Below are 19,153 nucleotides of genomic sequence, written 5' to 3' on the forward strand. Positions count from 1 at the left end.
ACTACCCCAAATTAGGAATCTAACCAACCCAAAACCTAGAGCATAGGTTCTGTTGCCCAACTCATGGAGAGTCCACCTAGTGCAGTGGAGCATCCGATAAGACTTCCCAATTTAGTAAACTTCCCTACAGAAACACCCATACCCTTGTCGAGTGGGAATAGCAGAGTGTCTGGCCATTTGTTAGAGCATCCACTGAATTATAAAGAAAAGTCACCCAGTAACCCGAGAGTACTCAGTTCATACCGGAGCGTCCGTTAGTTAGTCGGACCATTTGATGTTGCCTGTGAACCCTAGAAGTGACTAGGTCCTGAGTCTACTAGAGTACCCATGACCTCCATGGAGTGTCTGTCAACCTGAACAGAGCCAACCCTAGGATAACCACCTCGGCATCCAACACAGCGGAGTGTCCGTCATTAAGAACGGAGTGTCCACCAGCCCACTGAGATTGTGAAGATTGTTTAGCAAGCTTACCTAAGAGATCAACAACACCAGTTTACCAAATAGCATAATAGTAGAGCCATAGTAGATGTCCCTTCCCAAGTTCCCAGTATTGACCTATGCACCCATATCCTTTCTCATTATCTCGATCGTCGATGTATCTCCTAAGTCACGTCTCCCCTATTATTTTAGGAATGCCTCGAGCATAGATCGTGTACTTATACAAGTCATCATCATCAGCTTTGAGAGTTAGAGCGACAGGAAATCAGGCAGGGACCCCACTACTATAAACCCTATTTTGGATACTTATCAAGTTTTATTATGAGTCATGCATTACATGCAGTTTTTGTTAGTAAACTTGTTCACTCTACACTTAGAGTCACTCTTTAATCTGTTAGAAGCCTCTCATTTAAACAATGGGAATGGAAACACTTAATTGCTTATTGCTTAGTTACTTAGCTATGGTAGAAGTCGAGCACGAGAAGGGGACTCATTCTTGCACATGTAGGATGCTACACTTGGATAATTGATTACTAAAATCAATGAGGGTACAACTTGACTTACCTTACTAATCTAGTTAAGGCACAATATCACTAAAGGTTATAAACTTGGATACCACCTTGGTAACTTAGCTCATGCGAGGGGTAGGTCATTGTGAGTGTGGGATCTCAAGCGACATAGCCCGTGGAGCAGTTAAGGACCGTTTAGTGGGATACATGAGTTCGAGCAACCACCCATATAGACCACATGTCGTGGATGGGGTCGACAAGTGAAGTAACTAATTGCAACCAGTTTATCCATGAAACTAGCAAGGGGGTGGTGTCGGTCGGGAATGTCTGGGACATTGACCGGGCACCAGTCTAACCTTTCGTCGGACACTCAGGCCGGATTAGGGAAAGGTTGGAGAACATGAGGCAACCCTTACTACCGGACCCAGTGTATGGTGGTTAGTCCCATTTTTTGTGTGGGTATAGTTGTACACCTCTGCAAAATTTGAAATCCTAAAGCCCTTCAGGACGAAACCAATCGGTTGTTCCTACTTTCTATACCCATGGTAGTGTAAAGATGGAACATGATGATGTTGCAACTTATATGTGCTAATCACTCTTTTGGATACTACACCTGGTTAATGCTAACACCTTAAAATGAATCATGAGCATATCATTTAAGAAACACCATTGCATTTCTGCGACGTACAAATGCCTGATAATTCCTCTTGCATCCACCAAATGCTATATGTTGGAATTAAGCCCTACGAGTACGAAATGTACTCACGGTGTTGCTGATAAGTTGTTTTGTAGGTTAAGGCATTCCTCTGAGACTAGCTCCGATGAGTGCCACGGTTAGTAGACCTTGGAAGATTGTTTTCAGAGAGGAGCTGCGTGTAACCCGATGAGTAAAAGAGTGAATGAGATGTAACCTAGAATGATGGCAGTAGTTAAATAGAGGGTTAGTGTTGATAGTAGTTTCCCATCTTGAATCTATTTTATGGTCAATAACATTTCAGCTGTGTGTTGGAGACTAGAGTGTGTATGTAATTGAGTTGTTCGGCATGTCTTGTATTGGGTATGTGTGTGTAACTCGACGCAAAGATCCTGAAGAGGAGTTGCTAAGTGCACTCCTAAGGGCCTCGCGGTGGGGTGAGCGATGACCCCCAACAACATAACTCCATGTTATGTCTCATATGCAATGATCTCCTTCATCACATGTGTGAGCTTTGCAACATCTCCAAGCAATTTTCACCTCCATGGCATATGTTGCTCACACTAGTGCACCTGTGGACTATTCACCTATGTATCTCACATAAACACAAATTAGGCCACCTAGGTTGTCACTTAATTACTAAAACCAAAAAAGGACCTTCCACCAGAGAGTACAACGTATATGCACCACCCACAGGGAAGGCTACTAGCAACCAGGTACTAGTTTGACTTTGAGTGAAACTCATTCACAGAAAACTTGCAATTCATGGCGTAGTCCATTGTTCAAGTTATGGATGGGTGTAACTTGAAGCTCTAGGTGGATGTTTAACTTAACAGTCTATGCTGAAACACTCGTATATAAAAACTAGTGGGAGAAGGAAAATATCTATACTGGACATTTGAGATCTAGTGGGGGATTGTTGGAATTTATATGGTCTAGTTCCCTGAAGCCCAAATGCAGAAATTCTAATAAATCTCAAAGGCCCAATACTTGTGTTCCCTATTGGGCTTTAATGTTTAAGCCTATGAGTAAAGGTGGAAGGTACAACATTAATCAGTATCTTATTGCTAGTTGATATGGAGGTAGGGGTTCTCCTCCCTATATATGTACCAATACTCCTAAAAAACAAACACCAAAAACTAATATTGGAAGTTTTAGTTGAAAAATCCTAAGGTAGTCAATTAGTATTTTCCTCTTCTCGTTGCTGCGCTACCGTCATACTCTCTCCATTCCGATTGCCTACGTGCACCAGCAATCGGGAGAGTAGGTTTCCGAAACCCTCATCCTTGTGATCTTTGCACCAGGAGAGGACGAATAATGGAAAGCGCTCTTTGCGCGACTACTACAAACTTCCATGATGGGTCACCTTCCATCCAATACAGGCAACAGTATGTCTCGGCGTATTCGTCGTCAGCTGCTCCGAGCTCTTCCTCCACCGCTCATCGATGATTTTGCACCACCACCACCAATGACATCTCCCTCTGCATCTCCATTACCGGTAACACCGTCTTTCCTTGTAAACGAAAGGTACACGCCATAGGATCCAATCAATTGCTGTCGTTTGCCTACTGTGTTGATCATGATGATCTTTGTTATGTCACTGTTAACGTTGTCCAATAATCTAACTAGTATGTTAGTGGTTTATGAGATTGTCATGATTTATATTCTGGTTTAAATCTGAAAATTACCTAATTACTCAACAAAGTATCAAATATTATTGTCGTCAAGCTTATATATACATGAGGCCCTAGGTTTTAGTTTAACTTTAATCTTGAAAAGAATACATTGAATTTGATGTAAAGAATCAGTCAGATTCTCCTAGTAGATAAACAAGAATTGAAAAAGAATTATAGCGATTGTTATCCTGGTGGATAAACAGGAATCCGCAAGAAAAATAGTGACTGTACGAGTATATATAGAGAATAAATTTTTGCATTATAAGATAGCCATTGAAACAAGTTCAATTTTTTTTGAGAGAGCTATAAAGTACACCGACCATCTAATTGACAGGACCGATGATAAAAAAAACTCGACCCATGGTGGCTAGATAGACCTAGTATTCTGCTTAAGAAGACCTTACGTAGATCAAGAAAACTCTAGAACACTCCGATGGTAAATGTTATCATCATCATTTATTATACATGTACACATCTCTATCTCTATCTCTATCTCTACCCTTATAATACACCGGTTAGAATTATCCTAGATCCACCCCATAATTAGTTGCTCCACAGTCATAACCTTCGCAACGTCTATCAAACTTATGCACCCAGAAAAACAACATCCTAAAAATATATGGACATGATTTACTATCACTTATTCTCTCTCCTTACTCTGCAACGTCCAACGGCCATCCTTCGATGGATCTCCACCTCCTGTCGTCGCATGCTGTATCGTCGCACGCCCTCCCTCCAACAGCCACGTGCGAGAGCACCGACAACGGATCTGGCGTAGGTAAGCCACGTGCAGGAGGGCCACCGGCGGATCTGGCCGATGGGAGGGGTAGCGGTTGGCAGCGCGATGCACGGGAGGGGCCACGCCCTCGAGGCAACACGGACAGAGGGACGACTGCCGGTGGTGCGGTGCACAGGAGGGTGGCACGGGCAGGGATCCTGGAGGATGGTGGCGATCTCGATGTGCCGTGGCAACCTCCACATTGGCGGTCCCGACAGCGGCGCCCTAGCCGACCCTCGACACGAAACGGTTCCGCCGCCTCGTGCACAACTACTCCCGCACCGTCGCGCTCCTCGCCATTCACCCAAACCAGGAGGAGGTGAGGGTCATCCGAATTCTTCATTACCACTTTGCTATCAGTTCCTTGTTTGATGATCGGTATCCCAGTGTATTTGCTACGAGACTGTGCCACTGCTAACTGCTAATAGCAATCAAAAATTTAGAGAATAGTGTAGATATTGAGATTGTGTGTTGCAAGTTCAGCTGGAAAGAAATTAAGTGTTGCAGTTCCTAGGACTATAGGAGATATTGATGGATTTTGAGGAAGAGTTAGGTTCCTCGAAGGGATTGATGACAATAATGAGTTCTGAAAGTAGATTCTACAAATTGGCATCTACATACAAAAAATGGCAGCTATTTCCCTCTTGCAGTGAAGAATGAAACTTCTGATTGACCACAAGAGGATTATGCTCTTCTGTTAGTGTTAGGAACTTGGAATACTTGATTGCTACTAAATTCAAACTTATTTGAATTAAGACTATTGTATTACTTGGAGACTAACTCTGGTGCTTTGTGATGGCATAAGTACTTAGAGTAGAACCAAATAAGGCTACATATTGCTTGCATCTTAATAGGTGTCTAAACATTTGACATGTGTGCTTTGTTTTTGTTATGTTGCAAGCACTATCTATCTACGTGGCTTTATTGAAACAACCATTGTTTAACATTTATTCCAAGTGGGTACCCTGATGGAATTGACGAGAAGAAAAGAAAGCTTAGTATAAAGGCGATGGACGTCCTTAATAAAAAGAAGCATGGCCTTGTGTAGATGCTGATGGACGTCCTAAATAAAAAAGAAATCTTTCAGGAAATTTACTTGCCACTTTTGACCTGGATCACTCCGTCATGAAAAGCTTTTTTTAACAGGAAAATCTCATCATTTTTTGCAGAGATTTCAGAGGTTGGAAACATTCAACGTATATGGTTTGAATGATCACATTTCAGAGGATGAAAATGTTCTTCAATGGGAGCGACAAAGATGCACTAGCCAACTATGAGTTTGTCCTTACAGGCTTACACATTGTTTCTTACTAAGCTTTCCCTTTTTAGAAATTATATTTTTTATTTGAGCAATGGATACTCGATCATATCATGTTGTGCAATGTGTCACGACTAATTTTTTTTCAAATGTTCCACGGATATTGAAACACCATATGGCACTAATCCATATGATCTGATACATTTCTCACATTGCTCCTCACCATTTTCCTCATGCCAATGCTTTTGGTCGCTAGTTTACTTTGAATTTTGACACTAAAACATCACCATATTAATTTGCGTTTAGAATGGTTAAATAATCCGCTATCTGCTCACCCTACACCATAGGTGTTTGTGCACTTGTGTAAACCATCATTTGGTACTACCCTATTTGAAATTCATATCCTTTTTTAAAGGTTGGGTTAGTACAAGTTAGGATTTGGAATGGTTATTGTTTAGTTCTTGTTTCTTTTAGATATAGAAAAAAATTGCAGGTCGTTATAGAAAGACCAGCAAGGTGAAAAGAAATGGCTTTTGAGAAAGAGTCATACCTTGGCATGGCTCATGGTAGCCTTAAGGAGAGTGAGATCCCTACCTCCTAGGCGCCAGAACCCTTCAACGAACATCTTCCCCGCATCATGACCATGACTTGAGGCATTCTAGTATGACTACGGGTCCTTGATCCTGAATTTCTCAAGATGGTTGCACCCGCACTCTTCCAAAGCCTGAGCAAATGCATGGAGTGAGATGAAAGAAGTGTACTCCCACCCAACAGTCATGTAGTCGCTCACGGTGGCTAGCTCATTCGCCAGCCACTCCATGAAGTCGACAATAGGCGCATCGCTAGGCGCCTCCATCTCCTCGCCAACACTCTCAATGAGCTCCTTGTACATGTTCGCTGCTCTCTGGGCACCGGCGACAACCCTGTTACGCTCGTTGCGTTTTTGCTTCTGGTAGTCCTCAAAGTCATGACTCATCTTCTTGATCTACTCCTCGGTAGGTTTGTGGGTGGCTTCATTCTCTTCGGCTAACTTTTTAGCCACCTCCAGCTCCTTTTTGAGGGCTTGGATCCTTTCATCCTTAGCCACCAGATCTCTCTCTTGGCCCTAGCAAAAAGCTTGCCCTTGATGTTGAAGCCCTCGAGCCAGGAGCATATCCTGCAAAAGTCAAATACGCTACATGAGGCTTCCGCTAGGCAAAAGAGTGCAACAAAATGAATGCAAGTAAATACCATTCCACTTACACTAGCAGCATGAAAGTTTACCACCTCTATAAGAGATGAGTTAGGGACCTTCAAAAGGTCCCTCTCACTTCAGGAGCTGAGAACGAGCTAGCGCACACGTCGACGAAACTGGCCGCACTCTAGTTTGGAAGCAGACCAATCGTGTGATGATCCACGTTAGCAATCACCTGGGAGTTCGATGCGGCCCCTAAAGAATGAGCAATCCAGTAAGTCTCCTCCTTCATGGAATTCATTTCACCAGAAGAGCTCGACCCTAAATAAACCCGCATATCGCCATAATCCTCAGGCCAAGAACTCAGTCGTAGCTCCCCGTGACCGAATAGTTGACCATGGACCAAATTATCGCTTAAGCGAATATACTCTACGTAAAATCTAGACTTACCCAGTAGTTGAGAGCCTAAAACATCAGGAGACGCCATGGTAGTAAGGGTCGGGCGAGCAGAAGCTGCCTCTTCGACAGAAGTCAGTCTTGCCTTTTTCAAGCCAGTCTCCTTCGAGAGGTAGCTGGACTTCTGGGAATTCTTCTTAGGTTTTTTCCCAAGAACATCGCCAACGGACATGGTATCCACAAGCCCGAAGGTGTCGTATATGTCAGCAACTTTTGCTTTGCCGACCATTTTGTCAAAGCTCGAGGTGGCCTGTAACACCAGTAACAGCATCGCGTTAGTGAGTGGGCAAAGCCAGAATATACCGAGAAGCGAAAGGCACAGCCAAAAACAACAGCAGGAAAATTCATAAGGAAAATATAGCACTACCATTTTGGTCTAGACTTGCCCAAATCGGTGAATTTGTCTGATCATGACCTTTTTGCTATTGCCCACCTTTCCAGCAATCTCCCTTCTGATCCAGACATCGACAGGCTCCGTGAGACCACAACCTCAGCCACTAAGTTTTCGCTTGTGGGATTCCATCGCAGCGGTGTTGGTCCCACGTCCAACCATTACCTTCCGTGCTCTACCTCTTCACCCTTGGGCCCCACGACCACGGGGGGCAGTGTCATCAGCCGGAAGGCTGGTCGAAGGGCCCGACCGATTAGCGTAGCAAAGGCCCATCGTGTCGAAAACATGGTGCAATCGTTTTTATTTTGTTTTCCTAGTTATGCATCTTTTTTTAAATATAATAAAGACAAACTTGAAAACAAATAAAAGTTAAAGAAAACAAAATAGTAGAAAAGAAAACTTACCTTAGATAGCAGGGGATCCTCCTCCCCCAAGCTGGGTGTTGCTGTAGTCGGTCGATCAGAATGGCGGATCAATGTTGAGACCCTTGAATAAGTAGTGCCAATTCTCATTCTCCTACTGTTGATGTTGTTGGATGTTGGTGATGCGGTCTCCCATTTCTGCTTGCCACTAGGTGTGCTAGTGAAGCGTGTTCTGAATGTCGTGCTACGTCTCTTCTATGGCCATCAACCTGGTGTCAAGGCGGGCATGCTCCATCTGCTGGTCATGATAGCCCATAGGCTGATCATGGTAGCCACGGGCAGAGAAGGACATATGTCCACCCTGGTGGCCCCTTGAAACTTCTTCATATTGCTGCTACTAATAGTAGTTGAAGTTGTCATCCTGCCATTGCTCACTTGCACCCTGCAGCCAAGAGCTCTTAGAATGCTGAGGAGCAGGCTGCTCCCAACCAGCATGCTTAGGTTGATACATGCGGGTGGATCCTGGCTGACCCCAGCCTGCATAGCTGGTGAAAGCTAGTCCCTCCGAAATTTGATCATCGCCACGATACTTGGGTTGTGGGTTGTGAGTCAATCTTACAGAGGCACTCCTACGAGGGGCTGCCTCCTTGACCTGTAAATCAAAGACAAAAGAATCCACTGCATATAAACTGAGGTTCTGGTCTGGTAACGGTATTTTGGTTGTATAATCCGTGTACATCATGACAAGTTTCCCATCCTTATTCTTTTTTAACATGTGTGCTTGGACAAAATATTCATAGTCGATATACCAACGGGAAATGTCATCAATGTAAGCAACAGAAGCATTTTCCAAAAGACCCAAATTTTTGGCTATGCGGGTGACCAGAGAAGTACACTCAATATCTCCCTTAAGTTCAAGAATTTCTATCCATTGTTTCAAAATAAATTTGACCGGTGAAACCTTTCTTCTCTTAAACATGGCATAGAGCAGCTTAAGTTCATCATTCCTTATAGTGCAAAAATCATTTCTAGGAAATAAAGAAAATCCTAGTCATTTATGCATAAAGCGCAGGGCAGGGTGATGAATTTCATTTGTACGAGGACGGTAACAAGTAAGTTCTTTAGATATTTCTCTCCAAAATTTTGTCCTGTCGAAATCTTGTATAGCGGTGTCAACATCCACTACACACTAAGCATGGAATCCTAGAAGCTCACGAAATCTTGTATAGCGGTGTCAACTTCCACTCTTAAACCTTCTCACTTCTACTCTTAATTTCTCTCACCCTTGCTCAAACACTTTTACTCTAGAACTTCCTCTTCTTTCCTAATTCAAAAATCACTTCTACTAAGCAAATTTTCAAACTACGAAATTGGGAACTGGAATTTTGAACTTGGAGAGTTGGTTTGCAGTTGTAGTTGTGGCCGAGAGCAAGCAGGAGGGGTGGTATTTATAGGTGGCGCAGCAGCAGGCCAGTCGGCCAAGTGGTGGGGCTGGCCGGCCCCACATTGTAGCCAAATGGCCTCTTCCTCCTAATGCTTCTTTACTTCATGGTTAAGCAAGGTGAGTGCTCCTTTCGGTGGAAATGCACTCTGGATGGTGCAGAGTGGAGATGGAGGTGGAAATGGAGGTGATGGTGGAGATAGAAGTGATGGGTGGTGGTTGAGTGTGTCCCATGTGTCTGTATTTCTACCGTATACATACATATATATATATATGCAATGCAAAAATATTTTATAAAACTATGAAATATAAGAAGATCTAAGAATGGTATTTTTGATTTTTTATGCCTCCACGATAAATATTTTTTATGGTTTTTTTACGATTCATAAAAATTATTTATATGGGGCTTAAATTTTATAATGCCATGATGAAAATTTTTATTTTATAATGTAGGTGTTGAAAAGTAAATATGCTAAGATAAAATGATTAATGCAATGTGAAAAAGTAAATATGGATAACTACCGATTTTACCTCCCGACGATGCTTCGGGATTTTAAGTCCACCAAACCGGACTTCTTCTAGTTGTATTTATTCCTCGGGTGCATCAGTTGGTCTCAGTGATGGAGACCTTGATGGTTGTACTGGCTTTTCTTGCCACTCCAAATTAGAGCATTGTTCTGGTCATGGCTTGAAGCCAAATCGCTCTTCCTTGCAATTGATATGGAATTTGATTTCTCCGGCTCTGACATCAATGTGTGCATTTGTAGTGCTCAAGAAGGGTCTCCCAAGAATGAGGGGTGTCTTCATATCCTCCTGCATGTCAAGTACTACAAAATCTAGTGGAACAAAAAAATTTCATATTTTTACCGAAATATTCTCGACGATTCCTGTAGAATAGCGAACCGATTGGTCGGCTAGTTGCAGGCACATCGACGTAGGCGTGAGCGTTGAATAGTTGAGCTTATCAAAAACCTTCTTGGGCATGACACTAAAACTTGCTCCAAGATCGCATAGCGCATTCTCAAAGTTTTGGTTTCCGATCGAACAATCAATAGTGGGACATCCTAGATCCTTCTTCTTGACAGGTGTTGTGTTCAGGATGGCCGCACTACACTCCTTCATTAACTTGATTACCTCAGTGGTGGGCAGTAGTCTTTTGTTGTTTAGAATGTCTCTGAGGTACTTCGCATAGGTTGGTACCTATATGGCATCTAGCAGAGGAATATTGATATAAACCTTTTGAATTACCTCTACAAACTTATCGAACTGCTCATCCATTTTGGATTTTTGATTTCTGCGTGGAAACGGTAGGAAGGTGGAGTCATGAAAAATCTTGCATCATTTCCTATGCTTGTGGCTCAACTTCATCATCCTTCTTCTCTTCTTGTATTGATGCATGTGTCTTACCTGTCTTTGTCGGATATGGCGGATCACGAGTAGACTTGGCACCTCTTTAGTTATGGCATTAACCTGCTCCAGATTAGTGGCAAAAGGCAAGGCAGCAGCCAACTGGGCTAATTGTAATTCTATCTTTTTATTATAGCTAAGTTGGTCTTTTATGGTAGAAGAAAAACTATCTATTTTAGTATTTATGTTTTCTAGGACCTTATCATTAAAAGCAAGCTTTTTAGAAATATTCTCGTTAATCTTAGCTTGTTCTAAGATCACATCTTTCAAGGACGGTTGTTTAGGATTAGAAGAGTTATAGTAATTACCTAGGTACTTACCTTGATAATTTGACCATTGTCGTTGTTGCCCCCATCCTTGTTTCTGTTGTTGTGGAGCAGAGTTGACAATATTTGCATCTTCTTGATATTCGAGGAAATCAACCCCCAAATATTCTCCACATATGTTTTGGGAATTAAAAGCATCTTGTATGGCCTGATGATCCTTCTTGTGATTGGCTTGTTGTTCAAGCCAATTCAATAGTACGTCCATCTTGGTTGATAGTGCACACACCTCTTATGATACTTCCTCACTCTTATTGCATGCTTGAATATTGCATTGAGACCAGCCTTGATTAGAGGTTTTCTTCTCCATAAGAGTTTTAGCTTTTCCAAGGGTGAGTGACATGAATGATCCTCCAGCAGTTGCATCAAGTTGCTCATGAGCTTTCTTAGTCAATCCATGGTAAAAGCTTTGCATGAGCAACCAATCTTCCATCCCATGATGAGGACAATCTAAAAATGTATTCTTGGAAATGTTCCCATGCTTCTAGAATGCTCTCTCTTTTCTGTTGCTGGAAATTGGAAAATTTTCCTCTTAAGGCATTGGTTTTGCTTATAGGGAAAAACTTCGCTAAAAAGGCCTTCGAACATTTTGCCCATGTGTTGATGTTATCTTTATTGGTGTAGAACCACTGCTTCGCCCTTTCCACTAGTGAGAATGGAAACAGGCGGAGTAGTATGATATCTTGAGCAACGTCCTTGATGGTGATTGTGTTGCTTATCTCTAGGAAATTTTAAAGATGAGCACTAGCATCTTCATGTGTCTTTCCGCTAAATGGAGTAGCTTGCACCATGTTGATGAGGCTTGCCTTGAGATCAAATTCAAGGTTGTTAGTTTTGAGTGTTGGTCTAGTGCGGATGTTCTCAGTGCTTGGAGTAGAGAACTCACGCAGAGTCTTGTCAGCCATAGCTTTAGAAACTGGTGTTGAGCTTCCTCTTGATTGGTTTGATTTTGATGGATGGAACTTGTTGATGAATTAGAACCAATCCTGCAATACCCTATATAAAATATGAACAAAGACAAACAAGGGTAAGCCTGCTAAGGCAGAGGTGTTATGATTTTATCAATAAGTATTTATTTGATCAATTCTCTTAGCCTTGTGCCTCTCCCCAACAACGGCGTTAGAAATGCTTGTTGATATTTCTTAGCATCACTTCTTTACTAAGTTGTCATCCCTAACAATTATGCCAGAAATGTGTTGTTGGTAATTATTTAGAACACTTATAAATATATATATATATATATATATATATATAGTATCCGCAAGCACATAGATAATATACCATTATAGCATTTCTCTTGGGAGTATATCAGGTATCGTTATTTATATTTTATCCACAGGGAGGAGCAATGGGGTGGCTGGAGATATTAACAAATATGCATACTTATGACAAGATCATTAACTCACATGCTATAGCATGGGTAAGTCAAATGATAAATAAATGGTAAGTGTAAGGCATTGATAGTAATTCAGAGATAGGAATAGATACTCATAAATGTAGTATGGCTAGGCATGAGATTAATTACGAAGTAAAAGATTCCTAAGTCATTTCTTATTTACTAAGTCTTTTGTACACCCAAGTATATACACTTTCATCTATACATAATTAACTTTGTATCTATGCATAAGGAATATTACTAAGGAAGATCAAGAACAGAGCTTGACTCCCTTCGCAACCGGGTTCTACTTGCCCTACAAACGGGGAGTGGGCTACAAAGGACTCAATGGGAGTGTCACATCCACGATCTACCACATGACCCAGAGTGTAGAATGCATCCGTAGGTAAACAACATTTAAGCACCACGCTTACATAATATTGACCACTTAACTCACTCGAGTATTGAGCTAAGCGCTTTGCAAACATATGCATAAATTCATCATCAATCATAACTATATCAAGCATATAACTAGAGCAAACTAGGAACATAATAAATAGCAACATAATATTGAAGTAGCACAAAGTCATAAAATAAGAGGGATACAATGGATCTACCAGCCTCTAGACAACGAATCCGGAATCCTGAGCAATAGCCCAAACTCTACTTGAACCTTGCTAACTAGCCTATACTAGAACTTTGAAGAATTGGAGTTCTATTCTCTTCTCTCTGAAAACCTTAATTTTTGGTCTACTCTTGACGTATGGCCGATCTCTCAGGGCAGGGGTAGGGGTTGGTATATATAAGCCGGAGCATCAATTCTGGACCTTCGGATCAAACCGACTTGAATAAAAGGCGTAGATGCAATCCTTAAGGTGGTGGAGAACCAACATACGAAGCGGGGGCTGACACGTGGGCCCCAGGGGCCGGTAAGCCTCTATCATCCTCTGTAGGTCTGCTTTAGTGACGTGGCTTCTGGTGTCTTCTAGAACCTTCTGTAGTTGATTTCGCTGCGGATAAGCCTAATTTTATTTGACGTTTTGATTCACATTGACGGTTTTCTGGATAAACCCTACTAAAAACATAGATTCACCAAAACTCGTGGAAATTGTCAGTTTATCGAGATCAGCTTCCGTAACGCACGAATGGCTTATCCGATAGGTAATCGGAGTCAAATCCAGTTGGCCCCTTACGGCGGCTGGCACCGGTCCCGTAGTTTCGCCCTCCTCACCCTCCTCCACGATCTCCACATTAGTATCGGTTTCTCCGCCAGCATCATCATGAGAAGGGCCCAGGCCACCTCCAGCAGGGCGTTCCGGCGCCAAGTTATTGTCATGCGCTTTTAGTGACTGAGCCATCGCTTGCTCAGACACGCTTCGTGACTCGGTGCGAGATCTCGAGCTAGAGCTGTCAGATGAGCTCCCGCTAGACGAATTGCCGCCAGACGACGACTCACTTGACATCTATCCAAGCGAGTTACATACGAAAACCCCAAAAAACCAAAAATAGTAAAGAAGCAAAAAGAGCTAAAACGCTAAAATAATACAAGTGCGCAATAAGGAAATAAAAAGTGAATAGAAAAAAGCAAAAACCAATCTGTGGTCTAGGCGTCTAGGCGAGCACGAGCGAGCTACCGACCAACTCAAGCGAAAAGCCGAGAAGCGAAAGCTTCTTTCTTGAGTGGGACTGGAGGAAAGATGAGAGCGCACGGCTCTCCCAGCATGGGTGGGGCTTATATAGGCACCCACCGCGCGCAGCGCGACCCTCGAGGAACCGACGCTTCGCATAACCGTCGCGACGGTTCGAATTCCATGAAACGGCAATAACAGCTCGAAAACCGAAAAAATGGAAAATGGTCGCCGCCTAAAAAAAACCGATCGCCACATGAAGTACAACCATCGTTGTGGATCTCCACCCTTTGCCGGGGACAGCGTGCGAGCCCCTTGGCGCAGTGATCCCGTGAACGCGCATGGCACCCGCAGAGAGATGGAGAGCCTCTTCGCGCGATGTCGAGGGGCCAATGTTGGGGGCAGGCCCCACCTTTGGGCACACCAAAGGGCTCGTCCACCGCCCCACTCACACCCTACTGACGTAGATGGAGTCTCGCACCGGCGAAATGATGAACATCAAGGGCACGGGCGATCTTGGCCCGTCGGCGCACCTAGCATTTCGCGCTTCGATCTTGGCCCGTCGGCGCACCTAGCATTTCGCGCTGGCGAAATGACAAGTGTAATACCACAGGAGAAAGAGAGCATGTGTGGTGTGCTTCTTATCTCATCAAAGCGAAATGACTCATGGTAACCACTGCCCTGACTCCCTTTTCATCGAGGCAGAATGGTGGATCCGACGGTGAGGGCTCGCCCGAACCCCGCGCCGGGCTCAACTCTTTTCGCCTTGGCGAAAAGAACGACCCCACTTGAGTTTGCGTGGCCAAGGCATGGAGCCGACTTGAGCTATTCACTCGGGCAAATAGTAGTTAATGGTTTGTTTAGTCGGTTTTGCATGTTTCGCCAGTGGAGGGGGTCAGTCGCCTTTGTGTGGCCGACAGAAGGGCCCACTCAGTCGGTCACGGAAGCGACATGAGGCTAGGCTGGTCGGCTCTCCTCTGGTCGGCGCTACCCAGGGCAGGCGGGGACTCCGAATGGCGAACAAGCCCACGACGGCGTGGAATATTCTTCGAATGTGTAGTAGTTGTAAGGGCATTTTTGTCCCACGAGAAGCCTACAGGCGTGTATAAATAGCCCCGTCGGAGGAATGTAAAGAGAGAGGCACAAGATCAATAAAATTGTTCATCTTGCTTCGCTTGTGTTTTTCCTTTCGTCTCATCCCATTTTAAACTTCGTTTGCGCGACAACCTGGTGTTCGAAGTCTCGGGCCTTGAACAACAGCATGTATGATTTCAAATTCTTGGCTAAACATTAAGCTAATTACATTGTGGGTACAATCTGAGTACACATGGTTCTTTTCCTTATGTGCCAAATTCAGTTTTTTCCCTCAAAAAACTGAGCAGTTATATATGAAAATGCAAGTTCATTAATATTCAGTTGTCTTCCTCAAATCCTATCATGCAGGATTGCATGGATCGAAATACTAAAAAGAGTGCGTGGAATAGGGACAAATGCAATTGGCTTGCTGCAGTCCTGACTTTACTATTACCTTCAAGGTTATTTATTTCCTGATTTATAAGGTTCTGTGTTCGGAACTATAACTGCCAAATTATACAAGTACAAATCAGATTCACAAGGCTCTTATTTTCAATTTTTTCATTTGTTTCTCAGAATTTTCTGTAGATCTAAATTAAATTAAACTCCAAGTTTTTTTGGAGATTCATAAGGTTGTTAAGACGAATCTATTCGTACATTTTTCACATTTCCAAACTTAACACATACAAATTAAATTATACTTCAAGTGTAAAACATTTAATTTAGAACAATCTCATAGCATAAGTTATTCCAAGGCTGAAAGGAGTTGTCTGGTTATGTGTTGATGCTAGTATAACTAATCCAGTGGATCGAGCCACTCTGGCGCCGTGCGCGCGATCTGGCGAACGCTAGACCGCGGTCAGCCGGTCACGGCATGCACAAGGGCGCTGAAGACTCCCCCACTTACACACCTCGCGAGACGTTCGTAGGTCTGACGACGCACGCACGCGCGTCGAAAATGCAGGACGGGGCGAAGCCGACACCAATGCCAGTTGCGCCTCGCCCAGGAATAGGATAACTGCTACCTGCTATGCACGCCACACACGGACACGGACGCTCTCGCTTCCGCTACCGCTTCGTAGGTGCGTGTCGCCCGCCGGAAAGGTCTCGCCGCACACGCGTCGGCGCGGCGCGGTGGTACCGACCTCGCGAGCTGTCCCTGCGTCGCGTACGTCCGCGTTGGTGCACACGCGCCGGCGCCTGGCCGCCTGCCCTCGCGGCGCACCGCCCCATCTATCAGCTGTTATAAAAGGGCGGCGCCGGGTCCTTACCGTCATCAACGACAACCCCAGACAACACTCACCTGGTAGCTAGTAGCGCCGCTGACGTTTCCAGCAGAGTCCAAGACTCCAAGCACCTTGGTGAGCTAGCTAGCTATAGCTAGTTAGACGACAATGGCGTCCGGTCAGGAGAGCAGGAAGGAGCTGGACCGCAAGGTCCGCGAGGGCGAGACCGTCGTCCCCGGCGGGACCGGCGGCAAGAGCGTCGAGGCCCAGGAGCACCTCGCCGAAGGTACGTAATAATAACCAACTGCCAGTGCCAGCCATCTTTATTGATTTCCTGTTGTGATTGGCTAGCTTAATTGCAGGAGTGTGGGCATCCAGCACCATACCGATCTGAATTGTTGCTTGATTGCCCTCGACGTTTGCATGCAGGGCGCAGCCGCGGGGGGCAGACTCGCAAGGAGCAGCTGGGGCATGAGCGGTACAGTGAGATGGGGAAGAAGGGCGGTCTGAGCACCACGGAGCAGTCCGGCGGCGAGCGCGCCGCCAGGGAGGGTGTCGACATCGACGAGTCCAAGTTTAGGACCAACGAGCAGTCCTAGACGCGTGCGTATGTACGCAGCGTTCGTAGCTGTCTGTTAGTGTACCTTGGCCGTAGCTAGTACTGTACTTTGGAGAAGTAGCACAATAATAATCAGCCTGTTCGGTTGCTGGTTTGTAAAGAACTACTGGCTGGTTTGTGTGAGAGAAAAATACTATTTCGGATAAAAATTTACGATCGTTTACGACAAGCCACAGCCAAACGAACAGGCTGAATGTAGGATGTCTCAGCATGCGTGTAGGCGATCATGCATATGTGTACCTGTATGTATGATCATGCATGCTTCGAGAAGGTTTCAGTTAGTTCCTAATCATGTCAGTCGTCAAAGTTCAGTTGTTAGTTCCTAATCTTGGCGGTCGTCAAAGTGGCAGGTTCGCTTCAGGCTTTGTAGTTTGCTAGCTTTTTTGTTTCCTTAGGCGCTCGTGTCCACCTGGTCAAGTGGTTGAGCTTGAGCATACATATAGTCCTCTGTTTACGCTTTGTTTCCATGTTCCATGGCTCCTCATAATCAGTAATGTAAATCTAGTCTGGCGGTTCCTCGTCATATCTGCTGCTCTGCACTGGTTGCTCATGTTTTTTGAGAGAACAGGAGGGATCAGAGGCTGATCCCTACTGAAATTATATTAAAACATAAAGGAGTACAGCAAAATAAACAAGAACAGCGAACCAGTATCACCACGTCGTCGGCTTTTCTTGATTGATAGTACTAATACTACTACACACAAAACAGGATGAAATTGTTTTAAGAAAGGGAATTCATTATGTGTTGGAACTTTACACTCGTGGGCATTAGTGCATCACGGAGAATTTTCATCTTTAAGACAGTCAGGATCACAACATATACCGATATGATTGCAGTGTCATTTGACCCATTTCTACATGGCCTTTCAATAAATTCTACTCCTGACCAAAACAAAGAAGGTTTTGACGAACTATTTCCTTTTATGTATACGTTGGAAAGGAAAATGAGAAGACTAGTATGGCACTCTTGGCATTGCTCGTGTCTGTCTCCGTATGGGAGGACGACGACAGCGTCAGGACAAGATGGACGAGATGCAGGAGGCTTTAAAGGTGAAATAGGCGGAATCCTATCACGTATCAAAGAACAAGGGATATCGAAGCCTGAAAGAGTCTACTAAAAAGGTACGGCTACGAGGAAGGTTCAGTCACATATCTAGGACCATCTAAGGTGCTCATAAAAAAAACGTATCGTTTGTATGGTTAAACTCTTCTTCTTTATTATAATGATACCATCTAAGGCGCTCAAAAAAAACGTATCGTTTGTATAGTTAAACTCTTATTCTTTATTATAATGATATGTAAATCCTCTATGTATTTGAGAAAAAAGAAAGATCCTTATAAAAAAAAGAACAAGGGATGATATTCTTTTCTACAGACCCCAGCAAAGCTGCACAGGCAGATGGTCACATCGGTAGTAATTCAGTGGCGGAGCCGGCCGAAGAAATGAGTTAGGGCGATACATAAATAGAACTTCACCGATATATCGGTCTGTATGTATATCGTATATATGTCGGTGTGTCACGTAACAATTATATTCTAATATGTAATTCAGCAAATAAATGGCACAGAAAGATTAGTTGGAACATGGTTACCTTTCACATGAAAAAGACATAAGCAGAACTTTTGTTCCATAGTCCAAACAATTAACCATGTCCATACATCAAATGATAAAAAAGCATAAACAACCTGCAAAAAAAAGTCCGGCCTCTGGGCGACTGGGCCGGCCGGTGGCGCTCGGCGCGGCTTGGGGCTTGGGCGCAGCGGCAGCCGGCTGGGCCGTCGCCTCCGGTCGATTCCCGGCGTCGGTGTGCGGCGGGGCAGTCGGTAGCGGCAGCCGGCTTGGAGGCGCGGTCGCGCTGACCGGGGCGACGCGGGCGCGCGGTGTAGAGACGCGGAGTCGCGGAGCGGGAGCGTGGTGCGCGGAGGCGGAGGCGGGGCGCGGTCGAGTCAGCCGAGCGAGAGCGATTCGAGAGCGGAGCACCTATTGATTGACCTAAGGCCTGGCTGGGCTGCGCGATGGATGGGCCATTGGGCCTGGTTGCCAATGCCAAGACGGCCCAGCAGCGCACAGACTGCCCATCTTCAACCTTTGGCCGTCCGTGCCTCCTCTCTTCCGCTCGGCAGCGCTGCCGCGGACGCCGTCGACGCCCTGCCGGAGGTCGGGGTCCTAGGTCTGGTACTCGCCGGAGGGGAGGTAGGGCAGCCGCCATAGCTCGCCATATAGGTGGCTCCGCCTCTGTAGTAATTATAAAAAGGTTTTTGTTTGCAGCTAAACTATCATAGACGCTACATTGTGAGTTTTTTAATCCGCGATGGAAATTTTT

At 44.5% G+C, this 19,153-nt stretch overlaps 1 protein-coding gene and 1 non-coding gene across 2 annotated transcripts; both read left to right on the plus strand.

The window, feature by feature from the left end:
* The first annotated feature begins 11,338 nt into the window (after positions 1-11,338).
* Positions 11,339-11,447, plus strand: LOC136519149 (small nucleolar RNA R71). The gene has a single exon (XR_010774711.1). It is a non-coding gene; the product is annotated as a small nucleolar RNA R71 (small nucleolar RNA).
* A 4,561-nt stretch (positions 11,448-16,008) lies between these two features.
* LOC136518642 (late embryogenesis abundant protein EMB564) lies at positions 16,009-16,955 on the plus strand. Its single transcript, XM_066512316.1, has 2 exons — positions 16,009-16,496; positions 16,640-16,955. Exons 1-2 carry the CDS (start codon positions 16,379-16,381, stop codon positions 16,807-16,809), a joined length of 288 nt encoding a protein of 95 aa, XP_066368413.1. The 5' UTR covers positions 16,009-16,378; the 3' UTR covers positions 16,810-16,955.
* The last annotated feature ends 2,198 nt before the right edge of the window (positions 16,956-19,153 follow it).

Source organism: Miscanthus floridulus, chromosome 17, assembly GCF_019320115.1.
Source record: "Miscanthus floridulus cultivar M001 chromosome 17, ASM1932011v1, whole genome shotgun sequence".
NCBI lineage: Eukaryota > Viridiplantae > Streptophyta > Magnoliopsida > Poales > Poaceae > Miscanthus > Miscanthus floridulus.

Excerpts from the sequence above, each read along its gene's own strand:
- LOC136518642 (XM_066512316.1), top strand. The coding sequence starts at position 16,379 with ATGGCGTCCGGTCAGGAGAGCAGGAAGGAGCTGGACCGCAAGGTCCGC. Across the intron at positions 16,497-16,639 it reads CCAGGAGCACCTCGCCGAAG|GGCGCAGCCGCGGGGGGCAG; the intron begins GTACGTAATAAT and ends GTTTGCATGCAG.